Below are 19,685 nucleotides of genomic sequence, written 5' to 3'. Positions count from 1 at the left end.
GAAACCGATGATGGTTTACAGTCCGTGTAGAAGTTTATTAGTTTATTGTGAGCTAACAGAGTGAATTTCAGTTCAATATTTAGTCTGAATAGTTGACAAGTTAAATCAAAGTCCTTGTAGAAGTAAAATTGCTACATGTTTAAATTAACGAGGGATGCACATCTCTAATTTTTACCATGAGTTAAAAGCTGGACATAAAGCCTCACCAGTGAAATCTGAGTACAGATCCTTGTGGAAAGCAGGTCGTACAAAGTGTGACCAAAAAATTGTGAGAACACGTCCATAAAAATCGAAACTACTTCTGTAACGCTGGATCTACTGAAAAGTGATCTTTTACATTTATTTTCATCTTCAGGAAGCAGACAAAGTCACTCTGAGGACGGAGCAAAGATCCAGAAACTCTCTCCCCAAACCTAATGTGCAACCATCAGATGTTACATTTAAACTTTGCCTAAAAATGTATATTTTGACAGGATAATGTCCACAGAAGATAATGTCCACCGAAGAAGGCCTCATGGACAAAGATGCAAATCATGCACAGGAAGCTTCTGGTAGCAGAGATGAACTATTGGACATGTTTTTGTTGAATAAAACTGTATGTAGGTTTAAAGGGAATGAAATACATAAAAAATGAATAGTCCCATGGGATAAGATTATTTTCTGCTTACTGAAAGTTAAAGATTGATTAAAGATGCTTCGTTCTGCGTTTTTTTTTTTTTTATCTTTAGCGTTTTCTCCAGAGACAAAGAACAGAAGAAGAAACACCTCCAAACAACCAGAAAACCTAAAAGTGGGACACAAATTCTCCAAACTCTCTTACAAAATGCTTGCTTTTAAAATTCATGTGTCTCAGATGCTGGTTTTTACATTTTCATCTGTAGACACTCACAGGATGCAGTGGTTCATTGTTGGATGGCATTCCCGGGAATCTCACAGTGATATCTGCACTGTGGATTTACTGCATGAGGTGAAGTTTGGGTAAAATCCAAAAGTCCCATCTGTTTGTCAGCTGAAACACTGAACACCACATGCGGTGAAACATTTCTGTTCAGTGCAGCAGGTGCTGGAGATTTTAATCACCCTAAATGAGACATTACAGACCAGTCTCACATATGTCGGCAGATGTTTTCCTTTGGTACTTAGTCTGGAAATGTCTGCAGTAACCTAGAAAATTAGAAAGTGGAGCTTTTGCAGATGTGGTTAATGTTGCTGAGAAAGTAAACATTAGAATACGTGTAAAATATGGAGAACATAACAGTTAAAAACGCACACATTTTACTGGTACTAAAATAATTGGATAAGCAGAAGAAGATGGATGGATGGACGGTTGGATGGATCGATGATGGATGGATGGACGGTTGGATGGTTGGATGGTCAGATGGACGGATGGACTGACGGATGGATGGACGGTTGGATGGATCGATGATGGATGGATGGACGGTTGGATGGTTGGATGGTCAGATGGACGGATGGACGGATGGACTGACGGATGGATGGACGGTTGGATGGATCGATGATGGATGGATGGACGGTTGGATGGTCAGATGGTCGGATGGACGGATGGACTGACGGATGGATGGACGGTTGGATGGATCGATGATGGATGGATGGACGGTTGGATGGTTGGATGGTCAGATGGACGGATGGACTGACGGATGGATGGACGGTTGGATGGATCAATGATGGATGGATGGACGGTTGGATGGTTGGATGGTCAGATGGACGGATGGACGGATGGACTGACGGATGGATGGACGGTTGGATGGATCGATGATGGATGGATGGACGGTTGGATGGTTGGATGGTCAGATGGTCGGATGGACGGATGGATGGATGGTTGGATGGTCAGATGGACGGATGGACTGACGGATGGATGGACGGTTGGATGGATCGATGATGGATGGATGGACGGTTGGATGGTTGGATGGTCAGATGGTCGGATGGACGGATGGATGGACGGTTGGATGGTCAGATGGTCGGATGGACGGATGGACTGACGGATGGATGGACGGTTGGATGGATCGATGATGGATGGATGGACGGTTGGATGGACGGATGGACTGATGGATGGATGGACGGATGGATGGACGGTTGGATGGTCAGATGGATGAATGAGTGGATGGATGCACACCTGCTGTATAACAGACACCTTTGTGAAAAGCGTACCAGGCTCTGGGGCGTGGACCCTTTTGGTGTTTGATGCGTAGAGTTGTATATGTCATGCTGTTGTGCGTGTTTAATATCAGGAAGCTGTTTTGTAAATGATTTTCTCAAGCAGCTTGCTGCTGACCCATTTAAGCTACAGGCCGGCTCTATTTAAAGCATCGAAAAAGAATCTCATTTGTCTTCTGCTCCTGAAAGCCGGGAAGAACTTTTCAAATGCAGCCAACAGGAGCATGGATGTCATGTGTGAATGCTGTTTACCCAGAATACAATCGTGTCCACGTACTTCTGGCTGTAGAGTGACGCTCTCACACAGACAACATGATGCAAGCAGTGACTCTCCTGAGCTCGTCTCCTCTGAGGTTTTAGGAGCAGCTGTGTGACCTCCATCGTCTCTGCCACACCTGGAGTTTCTGTTTTCAGTCTCTGACAGAACACGCTCAGGTTCGTTCAGCACAAACTTCCTGAATTCACCTGAGATCTGCTCCAAAGGTTCGTACACACCTGCTTCGGGTCCTCGGAGTCTTATTCTTGATCTCCCCCAGTCGCGGTTTCTTTGCAGCAGCTCCTCAAAGCCGAAGGCTCTGCCTCCTGTTCTACTTTTAGAAACTCTCGAAACCACAAATAAATCAGCAGTCTGAGAAAGAAGTCCTTTATTAGGTTGATGAGGAACTGTGAGGTCTTTAATGTTATGATCCTGATTATTCAGGACTACATGTGGAAAAAATCTGCAGTTAACAGGAAGCCAATGAGAAGAAAAACGCCTGCTGTGGCATTTTGGTTCAACTGAAGACGTTTCAGGGAGCTTTTAGAGCAGCCCGATAATACTCCCATCATTTCTCTCGTGTCCTGTGAACTCATAATCTGTCTGAGTGATTGATCAGTGTGCTCAAATGTCTCAAACTGCTGCCTGTGCTCGTCCAGCCTGCTGAGGCTCTAAAATCTTACTTCCTGTTGTGCTGATTTATCCACTTCCTGTTAAGCTTTCCCTTCAGCAGGAAGTTGTAGGAGCCAGCTGGGCGGCCTCTCGGAGAGGCTCAGACGCTGGAGGATGCATTGAGATAAAACGATCACCTGAGGGACAGGTGGAACGTCGCAGCAGGCCAGAGGAAGCTTCACCTGGCGACGTGTTTGAATCATTTATGTCTGAAAAGTCAATCAAAACGATTTGTTCTCTTATACCAACAATTTATTATGCTCAACAGCAACTGTGCAGGAGTGAAATAGACATATTAGACGACAGGAATAAATAAAAAAGCAGGAGAAAGGAGCAGGAGTGTTTGAAATCAGTACAAAGAGTTAATAGAGTCTGTGTGAGCGTCCTGAGTGATGAGGGTCACTCAGATTGGTGGGCAGGGGTCGGGGGAGAAGCTGTTAGTGAGTCTGGAGGTGTGGCAGCTGACTGACCTGAGGCGCAGACCAGAGAGCAGTGGGTCAAACAGGTGGGGGGCGGGGTCACCTGTGATGGCCCTGGTTTACTTGAGACAGGAGGATCTGGCGATGGCCTCCAGGTGTGTCAGAGGGCAGCCAGTGATTTTTTGGGGGGTGCTAATGACCCTCAGTGCAGCCTTCCTGCTCTCAGTCGTGGCCCCTGAGTACAAACACAGGAGGATCACGCTCTCCACTGAGGAGGGTAGAGCAGCAGCTCTGGGGTTGAACCCTGAGCTGTAAGCTTGTGTATCTCACCTGGCTCCGCCCTCGGCCTCTGTAACCTCTGCTCACCTTGCTCACATCATGTTTCTGTTCTTAATGTTGCCTCACAGAAAGAAGGTCCTGAGTTCAAATGCAGCGGGAGCCTTTTGGTGTAGTTTTTGTTCCTCTGGTGCTTTTATTACAAACATCATGTTTGATGTCACCAGATGGAAATCGTGGAGTCCGAATAAAAGGAACTACTTCATCTTCATGTTACTGTAGCTCGCTGGTGGGTGTGTCTCCTGCTGACTGTCAGGGTCAGAGTTCATTTGAGTGACTGCGAATCTCTCTATGACTTCTGATTGAAATCCTTCCTTCCTTCCTTCCTTCCTTCCTTCCTTCCTTTCTTCCTTCCTTTCTTCCTTCTCTGGTCTCATTCTGGTTTACAGTTCAGGGTCGGAGCTTGTGTTTCTCTGCTCTCAGCCAAACAAAAACACACGATCTCAGGAGCATCTGAGCGTCGCACTTCAAACATCCTTTCTCCGTAGTTGCATAGCAACGGACGGTCGGCGCTCCTGGCTTGGTGAGCAGCTGAAGAAAAGCCCCTTTCAGTGCACATCACAGTGAGGGCTCAAAGAACTGAATGAAATAGATTTTTTTGCCCATAAATTATAAATTCAGGCTGTGAATTTGATTTCCCAGCAGCCTTTTGGCTTTAACGTGAAATCAAAGGCAGTAACGGCGCCGCTGAGCCGGTAGTTCTTTGAACGGGAAGCTTCTCCCCTGTGTTGGCTCACATTTGTGACCCTCTAAAATGAAGCTGAAGACAGCGGCTTTAACAGAAATCAGTGGGAGTGTCCTGTGGGTCTGCGTAAACTGAATGGATTCAAATATCCATCCATCTTCATCCGCTTTATCCGAGGCCGGGTCGCGGGGGCAGCAGCCTAAGCAAAGAGGCCCAGACCTCCCTCTCCCCAGCCACCTCCTCCAGCTTATCCGGGGGAACACCAAGGCGTTCCCAGGCCAGCCGAGAGATATAATCTCTCCAGCGTGTCCTGGGTCTGCCCCGGGGCCTCCTCCCGGTGGGACATGCCTGGAACACCTCACCCAGGAGGCGCCCAGGGGGCATCCTTGTCAGATGCCCGAACCACCTCAGCTGGCTCCTTTCGATGTGGAGCAGCAGCTGCTCTACTCTGAGTCCCTCCCAGATGGCCGAACTTCTCACCCTATCTCTAAGGGAGAGGCCAGCCACCCTTCGGAGGAAGCTCATTTCTGCCGCTTGTATCCACGATCTCGTTCAAATATCCTGAAATAGGAAACAGAAAAAACAAAAGCGGAAATAGGAAAAAATAGGTTTCCAAATGCACAAGGGAAGTGTTTCTGGGGAGACAATAAGCCGACGGACCAGTGTGCTTTTGCAGCGTTTTTCTTATTGCTGGTGTTTTCTTAAGTTGCAGTTCGTTTGGCCTCTCAGGGCCACCGTAAATCCCCTAGATCGTTTTAGGGCACGGTGGTGAGCACTGTTGCCGCACAGCAAGAAGGTCCTGCCCATATGGAAAAGAAATAGTAAAAACGTATATGATTTACTCATGAAAGTGGCCACTTTCACATTACTTTCATATATTGTTTTAGTAAGTATCCAAAACATACAAGTTTCATTATATAATTTTTCAAGGGATCTTATATCTATTTTTACTCTTGTATGCTTTTCATACAAGTTTCACACAAGACAGATACAAACTTTATAAGATTTATATATATCTTTTCCATGTGGGTGAGTTCAATTCCACCATCAGGCCGGGTTTGCATGTTCTGTTCGGCTTCCTCCCACCATCTAAAGTCATGCAGTTAGTGCGGATAGGTTAATCGATTAATCTAAATTGTCCGTAGGTGTGAATGTGAGTGCGAATGGTTGTCTGTGTGTTGGCCCTGCGACATGGCGACCTGTCCAGGGTGTACCCCGCCTCTCGCCCTATGACAGCTGGGATAGGCTCCAGCGGCCCCGCGACCCTGAAAAAGAGAAGCGGATGCATGGATGGATTTAACTTCCGCGTCTGACAGCTGTGATCACATTCAAATAAGTTCGTAGTAAAGACCCACTTGTTGCATTTCTGTTACAGGAAACTAACAAGCTGCACGTTCGAATCAGTCGTGAACTTTTTGAATAATTTTCTGGTGGGACAGAGAAGATGATCCCAACATGTACGCGCCCTGACTTTGTTTCAGATCAAATCGGTGGACGTCATGTGTTATCCAGTGTGATGTGATGCAAATCAGCACAGTGTTAGTGAGGTCACAGAGGACCGTGCACCTCTACAGGACAAGAAGCCTTTTGGTAGCAGTCGCCCCCTGCTGGGCATTAAAAATATTTCAGGTTAAAGGTGTGTTGGGTTCATTTCTCACCTTTGTTAAAGACGAGCACCAGAGTGCAGACGGAAGTTTACTTTGCTGTTTTAGTTTCTGTGGAATAATCCTGAGTAAACGTTAAGTACTGAAGTGAAGTGTATCACAGCACGGGAGGGTTTCTAAGCTCATCCAAGTTGACGCACACGACATTCAGAAAAACCAAAGCAGCAACAAAAAACCCACAAAAAGCACAAAAAGGCAAAAAACTACAAAAGACTGAAAAGCAGCACAAAGCCTTTTCGCCTCAGTCGTGTGCAGGATGAAATCAGAGCTCACGTCTCTTTGATCCTTCTGTTCTGCTTTATGAATCAAAGCTCTGAGATTACAGATTCATGGAAGTGTGTGTCTCTGAGTGTGAGTGTGTGTGTCAGTTGGATGATGACTGACACTCTGCTCATCCACATCACTGATGTGCCGTCAGCATCGACAGCATCCAGCTGTTTTCCTTCACCGCGGAAAGTCTGCAGCTGCGGCGCAGAGACAACGATGCCCCCGTTCCCTGAACTAAAAGGTTCAGGCGGGTTCAAGATGACATTTCACAAACAGCTCGCTCTTGTTTTATTTAAATTTTTGCCTTTTCTCAGGAGAAAAGATTCAAAAAGGAAGAAAGGAAAAAATAATGTGACAGGTAAATGGAAATGTGACCTGATTCCTGCATTAATTAAAATGACAAAAACAAAACATGAAAACAAGAAATGATAGAACAAGAGTGGAGCTTTACTAAAGTACACCGCCACTGCTCTGCTACAGCCCCACAGACTGTACAGAAAGGATGGACACAGTCACCGCTGTGCCATGTTGCAACATGATGCTGTAACTCCTCATTTTAATGACGTTTAAACTGATGAGTTACAACATGAAGCTGCCATACAGCTGCTCTGAAGCCGAAAACTCGCCGTACAGGCCAAAACTGTTTTATTTCTGACATCACAGGAGGATGTTGGTGCTTCTAAGCTGGCTTCAGTTTTCAGGCCAGGACTTTTTGCTTTGACAGCAAACCCACAGCTGCCTGTGATGACATCATCAGTCACCCAGACGTTTAACGAGGGGCTCATATGCGATAAATAAGATGGGATAAAAGAATTTTGAACGGTGCCTCGAGTGGAAAATAAACCGTCTTACTGGTATTTTAAGATACCAAAGTTACTACAGCACGTGTCCGGGCCAGTAAAATCACATAATCACAGTAAGCAGGTCGTATTTTAACTGAGGAATTTCCACTTTGACCCCGTGCTGCGTTTCTGCTGTCTTCACAGCAGAAAGTGAAGCCAAGGGGGTGAGAGCAGGGAGCTAATAAACCAGAGCCTCCATTTCGCCTGCTGACCTGCTCACCAATTTAACAAGAGCTGGAGAGACGGCCTGCTCGGTGAGCAGCAGCTGATTACCTCCCTGAGGGGGAGCGGTTTGAGACCACGCTGCTCCAGTTTTTAGCTTCGTGCTGACATTAGCAGTCTCTCCCTCTGGATGTGACCACCAGTCTTTATTGCAGAAATATCATCGCTCCACAAAGTTCTTACCCAGTACGCTGTGTGCATCCTTCAACTTTAAGGCACTGGTTCACATTGAAACGTTTCTAAAAGCTCCCTGCCGTGAACATCATGAACGCCATCAGTAAAAAGGTGCTTCACACCTGCAGAACGTCCCTCTGACCTGTGTCTCTCATCTAGGAAGGTGCTGAAGCAGATTCCTCTGGGTGACCTTCGACCCGACGAGACGGTTAGAGCCACTCAGGAGGCCCAGCTGCTGTCTCAGCTGCACCACCCGGCGATACTGACCTTCTACCACAGCTTCCTGGAGAGAGCCGCCTTCTGCATAATCACAGAGTACTGCCTGGTAACAGGAACCAGGAGCACTCACAGGGAGAGACTGAATCCCTTTGATCCAAAACCTCACTTAACAAAAATAATCTCAGTAAATTCAGTTGGACCTTCAGTGTTCAGCAGTTACAGTCGGCCGCCAGTTAAAGAGGCCACGCCCCCAATAATGCAACCATCAAGTGTTAAAAAACGAACGTGTGAAGGATTTAAAACAGTTGCAGTGACCAGAGGAAACTAGTCTTTGTTTGCTCCTGTTTGAACCTCACTGTTGGAGCCTCAAGTGGACGTTAGAGGAACTGCAGGCTTTGCTTTTCTGCTTCTTATTTATAGCTGAATGTAGATCACTCACAGTAGCTAACGTAGCTAACTACACCAGCTTGTTTGAATGAGCGTTTTAAGTCCCAGAGAGACATGTGGTGGTAAAGTCTTTTCTTTTGGTAGCATTTCAGCATGCTTGGGTTGACTGTTCTCCCCCACTGCCGGCATGGTTCCCATTTTCAGCCTTGGAGCTTAAGGCTTGATTGAAACACTGCCTGTTTTTGGGAGACACGCCTGATGTGGGTTCAAACTCTCGGTCATCTACCACGGGAACATGGGTTTGCGCTAACTCGCTGTCCTTCTGTAATGCGCAGAGTTCAAGCTGCCTTAAGCCAACCTGCCCGACGCAGCTGTTAGAGTTCGTTCCTGATCGGGTTTAAAATGCCTCCCTGTCTTACGTTTCTTACACCTGCATGTCTGGTTTGTTTGGCGTTGCAGTGAAACCGAGTGCTCTCTTTGTCCGGGGCCGCCGTGCTCTTCAAAAACATCCTCACCTCAGTCACAACACATGAGGAAGTAAGAATGAAGCAACCGTGACAAAAGCTGCAGATCTGCAGGTTTGCATCAGCGAACGTTGGGCCTGTGGAGAGCCCCTCTGTCTGATAAAGACACAATGAAGCAACAGCCTGAAACCGAACCCCCCGCCCCTCCCTCCACGCCATCTTTCACGCCTGCTGTCTCGATGACACCAGGTGCCGTCTTCACACTCAGCCTCTCCACTAATGACTCTCACGCTGCCTTCATCTCCACTCGTGTTTTTCTCTGCCTCCCACACTCGGAGTATCCCCCTCGCCCGCTCGTTTACGTCACCTGACGGCGATCCTCCCCCCTCATTACCCAGCTCTCTCCCTCCTCCCCCGCCTCCTTCAGCATCTCCTGAAGATTTGAATCACTGCTGCAGAACAGTTCACGAAGCTTCCCGTGCTTCTGTGCTGCCAACCGGCTGGTTTTCTGTTCTACAAACACACAGACTGAACAATATTTAGGCCTTTTGTGAGGATTTAGTGTAATTCAACACACTTAAGCATGAACAGGCTGCGCCTTTGGAGATCTTAAGAGCTACTGTTTCTGTTCACCCCATTACCCACAATCCCCTGCAGAGCTGTGGACGACTCTGAGGCATTGCTTCAGCCTGATAGAGTGAGCAGAAAAATCTGATTTGACGAAGAAAAAACCGGAAATCACATCGTCTTATAAAATCCAGAACTGAGCAAACAAAGCTGGAATCACAGCAACGTAAATGTCACGTTTGAACTTTCCTTTAATATCTCAGTAATCTGATTATAATCGTCGGCACATCAGCGGACGGGCTGCAGTTAGCTGCTGCTGGCAGTTGGTGCGGCTCCTTTTAATTGCATCAGTCTGACAGAACGTGAACACGCCAGGCTGAGAGCGAACAGCAGTACCGACCTGTAGCTGGAGCTTCAGCCACACGTTAATGAGCTGCTGGAGTGAAGCTCTCTGGCTGCAGGCGTCCCCAAACTGGTCTGCTGTCAAAGCTTCCTTCATTTCACACAGAAGCTGAGACGAAAGCCTGAGCCACTCAGGAGCTGCTACTGTGGAGTGAAGTGTAATGACACATGCACTTCAGTCAATGAGTGACGCATCACTTCCTCCTCGCTGTGCCCTCAGGATCGGGATCTGGACTGTAAGATAGGAGAGGTGAGACGAGCTGGGCGGAGCCTTCCTGAAAGCCAGGTCGTTGATTGGCTCATCCAGCTCCTGCTCGGCCTTCGCTACATACACGACAGGTGCAGAGTTTTCTATTATTTCCTCTAAAGTCGTCTTTGGCTTTATATGTTTGTCCTGTTTCTGAAGCGAATCTGCTCCACATGTTTTATCTGCTGACACTCGGTAGTTAAGTAGAAACACGTTTTTGTGGTTTAATGAGATTCTAGGTGACAACAAAAAGTCACAAAAACAGTAACATTTGTAGCTGGTTAATATTAGAACAAATGATTGCAGATTGAAGTGGCTTCAGTCTGCAACCTGCATTTTATCCGCTGTGCTGCTCTCTGCAGGCGGATCCTCCACCGAGATCTGAAGGCCAAGAACATCTTCCTGAAACGAAACCTCGTTAACATCGGTGAGCGTCCTCTTTGTGCTGCTGCTGCCGCGAAGGCTTGCGGTACTTTCCTCACGTTTGTGCGTGTATTACAAAACTGTCTGCTGCCTAAAAGGGCTTCTTCCTCTCACTAACAGCAACAACAACAAACAGGGCCGCAAATAGAAGCGTGCTTCCAGCTAACGAGTGGGTAGTAACGCGGGAGGAAGTGGGTTTACGCTGAGTGTGTGGAGTGTAAACTCAGCAGATTGTTGCTGCTGCTGCCGTCTGCAGTTTTGAACCAGAACTCTGTGAGAGTTTAGTTTACCAGCTGCACACACGGAGCACCGACGCCACAGAGACGCTGCAGATCTACTGTGCAGTCATGTGAGCGGCGTTACGTTCGGCACAGTTAGTGGTTTCCAGTAGCTGTCAGCAAAGGTGTCGTCTCACTGTGTCACGATCAGCTTTATGTTAATCAGATATTCAAATACATCAGCGTAGAATTAGAAGTTCCAGATCTGTATCCACAGATCTGCTCATTCACTCATTGGCTGTTGCTTTGGAGCTGTCGGGGTCAGTAGCGGACACTCTGGTCCATTTCCATTGGATTAGTGCGTTCTCCAACTTTAAATGTTCATTGTGTGTTTCACAGCTGAGCGACCGAGTGTCTCTGACTCTCCGCGGCTCCGTTGCTGCTACAGAAGTTATTTAAACCTCTGACGTCTCGGCTCAGGTGCTCTTCGTGGTCTCAGAGCGTGATGTTCCCACGTCGAGCTCTGAAGAGCTTTTTGTCGCTGTTTGAGGGCTGCTGGAGGTGAATAATGCAGCTTTGCTCTTTATAGACAGAACAAAAAAGCAGAAGACTTGGAAGGAAGCGGGTAAATCATTCAGGCCGAACCTGAAGCTTAGGAAAGGGTGAAACCGGGTCTGAAGCGTGGTGCCGGAAACCTTCACTGCCTGTGGGACAGCTCATTGATTCTTTATGATTTCTGCAAAGCGTGGTGAGGATCACGCAGGTCTGTGGATCGTTCAGTATCTGTGGGATCTATGTACCTGTGACGTTATCGGCCCACCGTGACACAGAGCATGTGTTTGGCGTGTGCAGGTCCAGGTGTTCACGGACCTTCTGCAGGTTCTTTAGATGTTCAGATTCAGTTTAACAGCAGATCAGTCATCAGGATGATGCTTCTCATGTTTCCAGGTGACTTTGGTGTTTCCTGCCTGCTGATGGGATCATGTGACCTGGCCACCACCTTCACAGGGACTCCGTACTACATGAGCCCAGAGGTGCTGAGCCACCAGGGCTACGACTGCAAATCTGACATCTGGTAACCTTTTAAAGGCCCCGTGTGCAGTGTTGGTATTAATATTCCTTTTTGACTGGTGCTCAATTTTGTATTTTCAAAATAGAATTAAAATAGTTGTTATTGGTTATTATAGTTATTTTTATCAGGCGGATGATGTGTGTCTCATGTTCTGCCTTTGGACCTTGTCTCCTTTTCTTCTGACCACACATTTGCAAAGCTCAGCTTAGTTTTTGGTCGTTCGTGACGTTTCGGGTATTTAGTGTCGGATCAAACCGCTTCGGGCGTGATCAGAATCTTTGGACAGTTTGAAGTTTTTAAGGATTTGAGACCGACTCTGAGATGAGGAGTGTGGCTGCAGGCTGCTGTCTGTGTGGAAGCTCTGAGCCTCCTTCAGACAAAACATGTTCTTTGTCATTGTGAAACAAGATGAAAGGGATTCAGATAAAAAGCCCAGACCTCGGTTAAAGGGAATTTCACACCAGCTTTGTGCAGCTTCATTTCCCTCTGCTGTGATTGGTTCTGAGCTGGAGGCTGTACAGGTGCATCGTGGGAAGGGCTGGTGGAGGAACGCCTGCAGGTGGAGAGCAGGAATTCATTTAACTGCTGCTGCTGCAGGAAGGAAAGCGAACGGGCTGCAGTCAGAGACTTTCCTGCAGATTTTACCCACAGATCCAGTTTTCACGTTCTGTACCTGAGGAGGAGTGGAGAGGCGCGGTGCAGGCTGCAGTATAACGAGGAAATGATGCTGAACAGGACACACTGGTGTAAATCACACCACAAATTGTAAATCCTGATATTTTTGTCATCCAGGTTGCTCGGCACAGTTGGTGTACATTTAAGTTTTAGGAGGATAAAGGCGTGCGCTTGTTGTCCCTGCGGTCTGAAGCGGTCCCTGAAGAAGGCGTTTGTTCCACAGATGTTTGTGCAACTTTCAAATTGAATCTGTGACGCAGCCGACTGAGTTTAACATGCAGAGAGGCCTCTGCCAAGATCCAGCGAGGACGAGATGAGCCTGATCTCGCTTGCATCCTTGACGGCAGAGAAATAATCAAAAAGAGCTGACAGCAGCAGGCGGGACAGCGACTCAGACACGCGTTCAGTCGACGTGTGGAGCGCAGAGGTGGCCTGACAGGGTGAAAGATGAGACGGAGAGTCAGCGTGGGACTGACGTTTCCAGTTAGAGTTCAGGACCGAAAGATGCTTTTATTGTGATGTGTGATGTAATCACATGTAATCACGTGTGTTCGGTGAGTGATCGGTGCAGACTGTGCACAACAGGAAATGAGGGAGAATAACAGACAGTGCTCTAAATGAATCACATGAACGTTTTCAGTAACATTACTGCAGTAAATTCAGTAATCACATTACAGTCACAGTTATATAATTACTCATGTTACAAAGGCTCTTCAGGTATCTGCACACTGGGTGGACAGGAATGCTTTCTTCCTGCAGCTGATTTCAGGTCTGTGCTGGTGGAGGAGAGCGGCGGAGCCGTCACATTACTGTTACAGTTACTGTGCAAAAGCGCCGACGCACAGAGTGCTGTCAAAGCTGCAGCAGGTAACAAAGCAGCGACGAGCAGTCAGCACCTGTTCGTGTGTCCACGGCTGAATCACCGCGGCGCTCTGATGCGTCTGGGTCGGTTTTCGTCTTTGCTTTGTGTTCGTACATAAATACTAAGAGAAAGATCGCGTGTGTCCTCGTTAGGATAGGGATTCGTGTTGATGTGTGGAATTTGTTCCTCTAACTGTTAATCATGTGGTAATGCATGTGTGGTCCTTTTAAGGAGTAACGTGAAAATGATGTAACAACTGGTCTAACGAATCTCCGGCGAGGAGTAAACAGCCGTCTGAACCACAGCGATCTCTCTCACCAACACCAGTTTGTGTTTATACCAAAGTCAGTGTAACTTTTAACTCGAATAACTAAACATAAAAATATTTACAAGAATATTCTTATGCAAATTTTAATGATGTGACTTTGATTCAGTGTTTCTCAAATCATCAATATTATTCTCTGTCTCGTGCTTTCAGTTGAATTTTATTTAAATCACAGGAACAGTCACTTCAAGATGCTTTATATCGTAAGATAAAGATCCTGCACCCCAACAATCAAACTTTGGCGACAGCGGGAAGGAAAAACTCCCTTTTAACAGGAAGAAACCTCCAGCAGAACCAGGCTCAGGGAGGGGCGGGGCCATCTGCTGTGATTGGTTGGGGTGAGAGAAGGAAGACAGGATGAAGACATGCTGTGGAAGAGAGACAGAGGTTAATAAGAAGGATGATTAAATTACATTTTCCTCCTCAAACACAGGAGATCCAATCTCTCTCTCACACACACACACACACACACACACACACACACACACACACACACACACACACACACACACACACACACACACACACACAATATAATATATATATATATAAATCTCTGTTCCACACTTAACGCTATTCAATCAGCTACGTAATTTAAATTTATTGCTGCCTGTTTTACAAACTTACTGGTGACCAGTGCTTCCCCTCAGCCTCGTGCTAAACACACCTGTGGTACCTGTTCTAAAGTTCTACCTGACCTTGTCCTCAGGTTTCTTAGACATTTTCAGAAAACTTGACCTCTGACCTTGAGGTCGACGCCCCTGTGCTGTCAGTTTGAAAGTCCTACATGATTCCATTCTCCAGTTCAAAGCCGTGTGTCCGCCCGGCAGATTAGCGACAACAACCCATCAGTAGAATCGATGGGGTGTAACAAACAGTGCACAAGACACAGAACAGAAACATACACAGTTTTTACATATTTCCATCAAGGACAATGGTTGCCAAAAGCAGAGTACTGTACCGTTATTACATTAAATAAAATTAAATACAGATAACAGGCAAACCCACGTTTAGTGTGAATCGGTTGATAAAATAGTGCAAGATACAGATGTAAACATCTGTGTTTGTTGGGAGCAGTTCTGATTGTGCAGTCTGACAGCTGCAGGGAGGAAGGACCTGCAGAAACGCTCCTTCATGCATCGAGGATGCACCCAGGTACCTATAAGAGTCCACTATGTCCACCGGTGTCAGTGTGGTGGGTCTGCGTCTCCGGAAGTCCACCACCAGCTCCTTGGTTTTCCCGGCGTTGATCAGCAGGTGGTTCTGCTGACACCAGTCCACAAAGTCCAGAGTCCACTGTCTGCACTCTGAGTCGTCCTCACCTGTGATGAGGCGACTATGGCAGAGTCGTCAGAGAACTTCTGTAGGTGGCAGCGTGGGGAGTTGATGGAGACGTCTGCAGTGTAGAGGGTGAAGAGGAACGGTGCCAGCACAGTGTGGGGCCGCCGTACTGCAGACCAGCGTGTCAGAGACAGCCCTGTGTCCTCACATACTGTGGGCGTCCTGTGAGGTAGTCCAGTATCCACTGGGACATGTGGTGGTCCACTCCTGATAGCTCCAGCTTGTCTCTCAGAAGTCGTAGAAACAGTCTATGTTTATGTGTGAGTAAACACTATAAACATTATAAATAAATAGTAGATTTCTACACATCGCATTTAGAAATTTGTCTGCTTTGAAACTTTTTCTGCTCCCGTGCAGCAGGTCATCCTTCTTTATCCACATCTGCATATCTCTGCACAGAGAAGGAAGCAGCTGTTTTCTTTTTCTTGAAGTCAGCAGCAGGCTTTGAGCCTCCTGATACTTTCCAACTGCTTTGTTTCTCTTTTGTTTCTTTACTCAGACACAGCGGGATTTAGAAGCTCAGTGAAAAGTCAGAAAGGAAATGATGTGGCTCACGCCGCTGCACGTAGGGCCATCCCTAACGCTGAAAGTGGAGGTGAATTTGTTTGTGCTGTAGACGCTTTCTAGATGGAGCGCTAAAAATTAGAGAGGGAGGTACATTTTATCCTCACCAGAGTTGGACTTGCTCGGGGTCTGTGGGGACCGACTCAGTCTTGAAGCCAACCAAGTGGACATTGGAGGAAGTGCAGGCTTTGGCACTTGCACGCTGGGTTCTTGATCATAAAGAAGAAATTTCTGTTTGTCTTTGTTAAAACCACAAAGTGAAAACAAACACTTACCTGGCAGCCTGTTAATGACACAAACTGCAGGCTTCAGATCAGACGGCCTCTTCGGGATGAATGGAGGAGGGCGGTATGCAGCGGCGGCGGCAGCTGCTCCGACGTCTGATTAAACGCGTGCGTTCACACTCTGACGTCTCTGATAAACTCTTTGTTCTGTCATCAGGTCCTGATTAAAGCCAACATGCATTTGTTTCCTCCTCAAACTGTGTTCAGTCCGTGTGCAGCTTGCAGCAGCAGCGTTGTAGTGATTGGACGTGATTGGACGTTAACAATGACGCCAGCAGATTTGGGACAAACAGCAACAGTTATGAAAAAGAAGCAAAACCTTCCCTCCTTTCTTTTTCATCCTCTCGGACCTGCTTCACGTTCTGTGATCTCTTCTTTAATTAGCTCCATCTGTACGAGCGACGCCCAAACCATCAGCTCTGTTTCTGTCTGTAATTATCCCCATGAACAAACACAAGCTTTATCTTTCAATTATTACCAATTTACTCAGTTTTTATGTTTCAGTATCAATGCACTATCGCACGTCTGGGTTTTTATTTGCTAATTACGGATTGACTCTGCTTGTCACAAATAATTCAGGATCTGATGATAACTGTCTCGTTAACGATGCAGTGTTTGCTGGGAAATGACAATGAGGTGATCCTGCAGACCTCAGGAGACAATGGCATCAGTGAGATCAGTGATCGAGGCAATGAGAAGGTCAGAGATAAATGTCTCCACGATCTCTCTTTTCTTAGTGGTGGTTGATGGAGGGAAATGGGAAAACTGGGGTGAGGGAGTGTGTTACTGGTGCCTGTGTGACTTCAGGGTGGTGGTCTTTGGGAAGAAACTGTTAAGCAGGCTGAGCAGCTTGTCCTTGATGTTTGCTGCTCTACTGAGGCAGCGGGAGGAATAAATGTCCATCAAGGAGGGGAGAGGGCAGCCGATGATCTGAAGCCTCGGTCTGACCGCCTTGGTGCAGCCATACTGTGATGCAGTAAGTTAGCAGGCTCTAAATGGACGAGCGGTAGAAGGTCAGCAGCAGGTTGGAGTTCAGCTTGTACTTCCCGAGGACTCTCAGAAGGTGCAGCTGTTGTTGGTCCTTGTTGACGGTGTGGACCCTCTCCACATGCTCCCCGTTGATGTAAAGGGGGGCTAAGTCAGTGCCTCCTGACGCCAACAATGACCTGTTTGGTTTTCTCAGTGTTCAGTGCCAGGTTGTTGAAGTTAAAAAGCTCATTCCAGTTCCAAATATTTAAACTTTTTAAATGTGTGTGGTACAACATAGACTAAATCTCTCCTCTAAACATAATTTAGTTTTTTTTATATGGTTAATCATTTTTAATAATTTGGTGTTGTGATGATTATTTTTATATATTAACAAGAATGTTATCTGCTCTTTAAGTCTGACGTCATCAGCTGTTTCAGGCCTCAAAGTCAAACGAACACTGCAGCATCACTGAAACTAAATCCTTTCATCTTTAATAGAATCATCAGCGTTGCTGCTTTACCAGGTGTAACTATGAAGTTAGCAGGAAGTTAGCTCGCTAGCTTCCACCTAAACATGATATAGCATGTTCTGGCTGAGAGATTCAAACGTACAGCTCTGCTGTCACTTCCAACATAAATGAAGACAGAAAAATAAAGTTGGGGTGTTTTCTCTGGAAGCTCCGCCCCCAAGAACAGACTTTGCAGGAAAAGAATGGTAAATGATAAATGGCCGGTATTTGTACAGCGCTTTACTAGTCCCTAAGAACCCCAAAGCGCTTTACACATCCACCCATTCACACACTGGTGATGGCAGCTACATTGTAGCCACAGCCGCCCTGGGACGCACTGACAGAGGCGAAAGAAGGGCTGCACCGTCCGCCGTTTTGTGCCTGGCTCTGGAAACGTTACTGCGGTGTGGAGTTCTACACTTGAAGGTGAATAAAAAGTTAAGGCTCAAACACCAGGAGAGAGCAAGTAGACCCTCTATGCACATATAGACTTTTACTGAGGTAACTTGTTTTTACTGGTAATGTTGACTGGTTACCAAGCAACATGAAAGGCGCACGTAAGGCCCCAGTTAGCTAATGCTAATTGATATCTAATGATGTCATCATCTAATTAGTAATAATCAAACATAATGTAAGTGAAGATTGTTCATTTAGAATTAAAAAAATAAAAACAGACTCTTACATTTTGTGTTATATTGACATGAGACGGATGTAAAGACGTCATGTGAAAGAATAACATAAAAGTCTTGTAACATAGAAACGTTGTGCAGTTATAAAACTGAAGATTAAGGGTGGCTAAACATGTTTCTGTTGAGTGTGAACGATCTGCATATTTGTGTCATGTGAATCCAGCAGGTTATTTTTTTCAGTGAGCGTTCCACTGTGCCGTGTATAGCGAGGCTTTTATTTTGGCGGTCTGTTTCAGAGAGCCAGGAGCAATAACCTCCTGATGTTTGTTCATCGCAAGAAGCTCAATGGCAAAAAAAGCCCACCGCAGATCTATAAGATTAATCTTCCACTGAAACAGAAAGAAACACACACACACACACACACACACACACACACACACACACACACAAACACACAGACACACACACACACACACACACACACACACACACACACACACACACACACACACAAGCACACAGACACACACACACACACACACGAACACACACACACACACACACACACACACACACACACACACACAAGCACACAGACACACACACACACACACACGAACACACAGACACACACACACACACACACACACACACACAAACACACAAACACACACACACACACACACACACACACACACACACAGCTTGTCAGAGACCACGCCCCTCCGCGGTTATATTCCAGTTTATTCTGACACAGCTACAGAACAGCAGGCGTCGTGTGAAGCTCCAACATGTCGGAGGTTTCAGCTTCAACCATTTGACTGTTGAAGAAACCTTCGTCACTTTCTGCTGCTAATTACCTCCTCATCATCATCCGCTGTGATCTGTTCCTCTCTAATTACGACCGCTGACCTCCGACTGATGTCAGCGCTGCGTGCGTCCGCGCTCGTTTCACTCCTGTTGTCTGGACTCAGGTTGGGGGCTGAATGAGACTCGTTAGATTTAAAGGTGACGCTGTGCTGAGAGAAGCGATGATTGATTTATAAAGAGCTTCACACACTGAAAGACTTACAACTAAATAACAGCGCACTCAACAAACCCGACAAAAATCCCTGCGAGAGCCCAGAGTTCATGATTTAGAGGTGCGTGTGTGGTCATGAGCTGAGGCACAGGTGGATTGAACTGAAATTGAAAGCCTTTATTGTCATTATACATAGTATAACGCAATCAGAAACAGCTCTATAAAAGTCGACACGTGCTTATAGCGCATTATAAAAACTATACAATAATTTAACTATACACTTACTATAAATATAAATAGACAGCACAGTGCTGACACAGAGACAGACAGGCAGAGAACTGATGATATTTCAGTGCAGATTACTTTTGTACAAGTTTGAGTTGAGTATGATGGCTTTGGGGAAGAAGCTGTCCCTGAGTCTGATCCAGACAGCTGAGGCGGTTCGAGAGTCTGACTGGGATGTCTCCTCACGCCATACGCCGGAGGTTTTCCAGACACGCCTGGGTGGTAGGAATACATATTATTGTCTTACCTTGGGATTGGTCAGCAAGAACTGGAAGAGGAAGATGACGACTGGAACACAAGATAAGTGGAATAAACTCTACTGTAGTTTCAGCCACTCGATGTTCTTTCTAATGTTCTTTAATTTTCACCATCTTGTTGTTTTGAAGCCTGAGAGGCGAGCAGTTCACTCTCACAGGACCTCAGTGAGTCGTCATTCTTTGTCCCGTCTTCCTCCCTGTGAAGGAGTCAGACTTCACAGGCCCCAACCCGGCAACACAATGCTTACTTTGACAA

General features: G+C 46.4%; 1 protein-coding gene across 1 annotated transcript in view; it reads left to right on the top strand.

Annotated features, from left to right (window-relative positions):
- nek11 (NIMA-related kinase 11) overlaps window positions 1-19,685 on the top strand; it is a 51,718-nt gene that overhangs the window by 7,710 nt on the left and 24,323 nt on the right. Inside the window, exons 2-4 of the mRNA XM_026185278.1 lie at window positions 9,969-10,087; window positions 10,358-10,422; window positions 11,585-11,711. Of these exons, the coding sequence (XP_026041063.1) occupies window positions 11,611-11,711 (101 nt within the window). The 5' untranslated portion in view covers window positions 9,969-10,087; window positions 10,358-10,422; window positions 11,585-11,610. The remainder of the gene's footprint in view (window positions 1-9,968; window positions 10,088-10,357; window positions 10,423-11,584; window positions 11,712-19,685) is intronic.

Source organism: Astatotilapia calliptera, chromosome 11 (assembly GCF_900246225.1).
Source record: "Astatotilapia calliptera chromosome 11, fAstCal1.2, whole genome shotgun sequence".
NCBI classification, from domain to species: domain Eukaryota; kingdom Metazoa; phylum Chordata; class Actinopteri; order Cichliformes; family Cichlidae; genus Astatotilapia; species Astatotilapia calliptera.
Note: the sequence above shows the minus strand (reverse complement) of the source record. Positions and strands in the feature narration are given on the sequence as shown.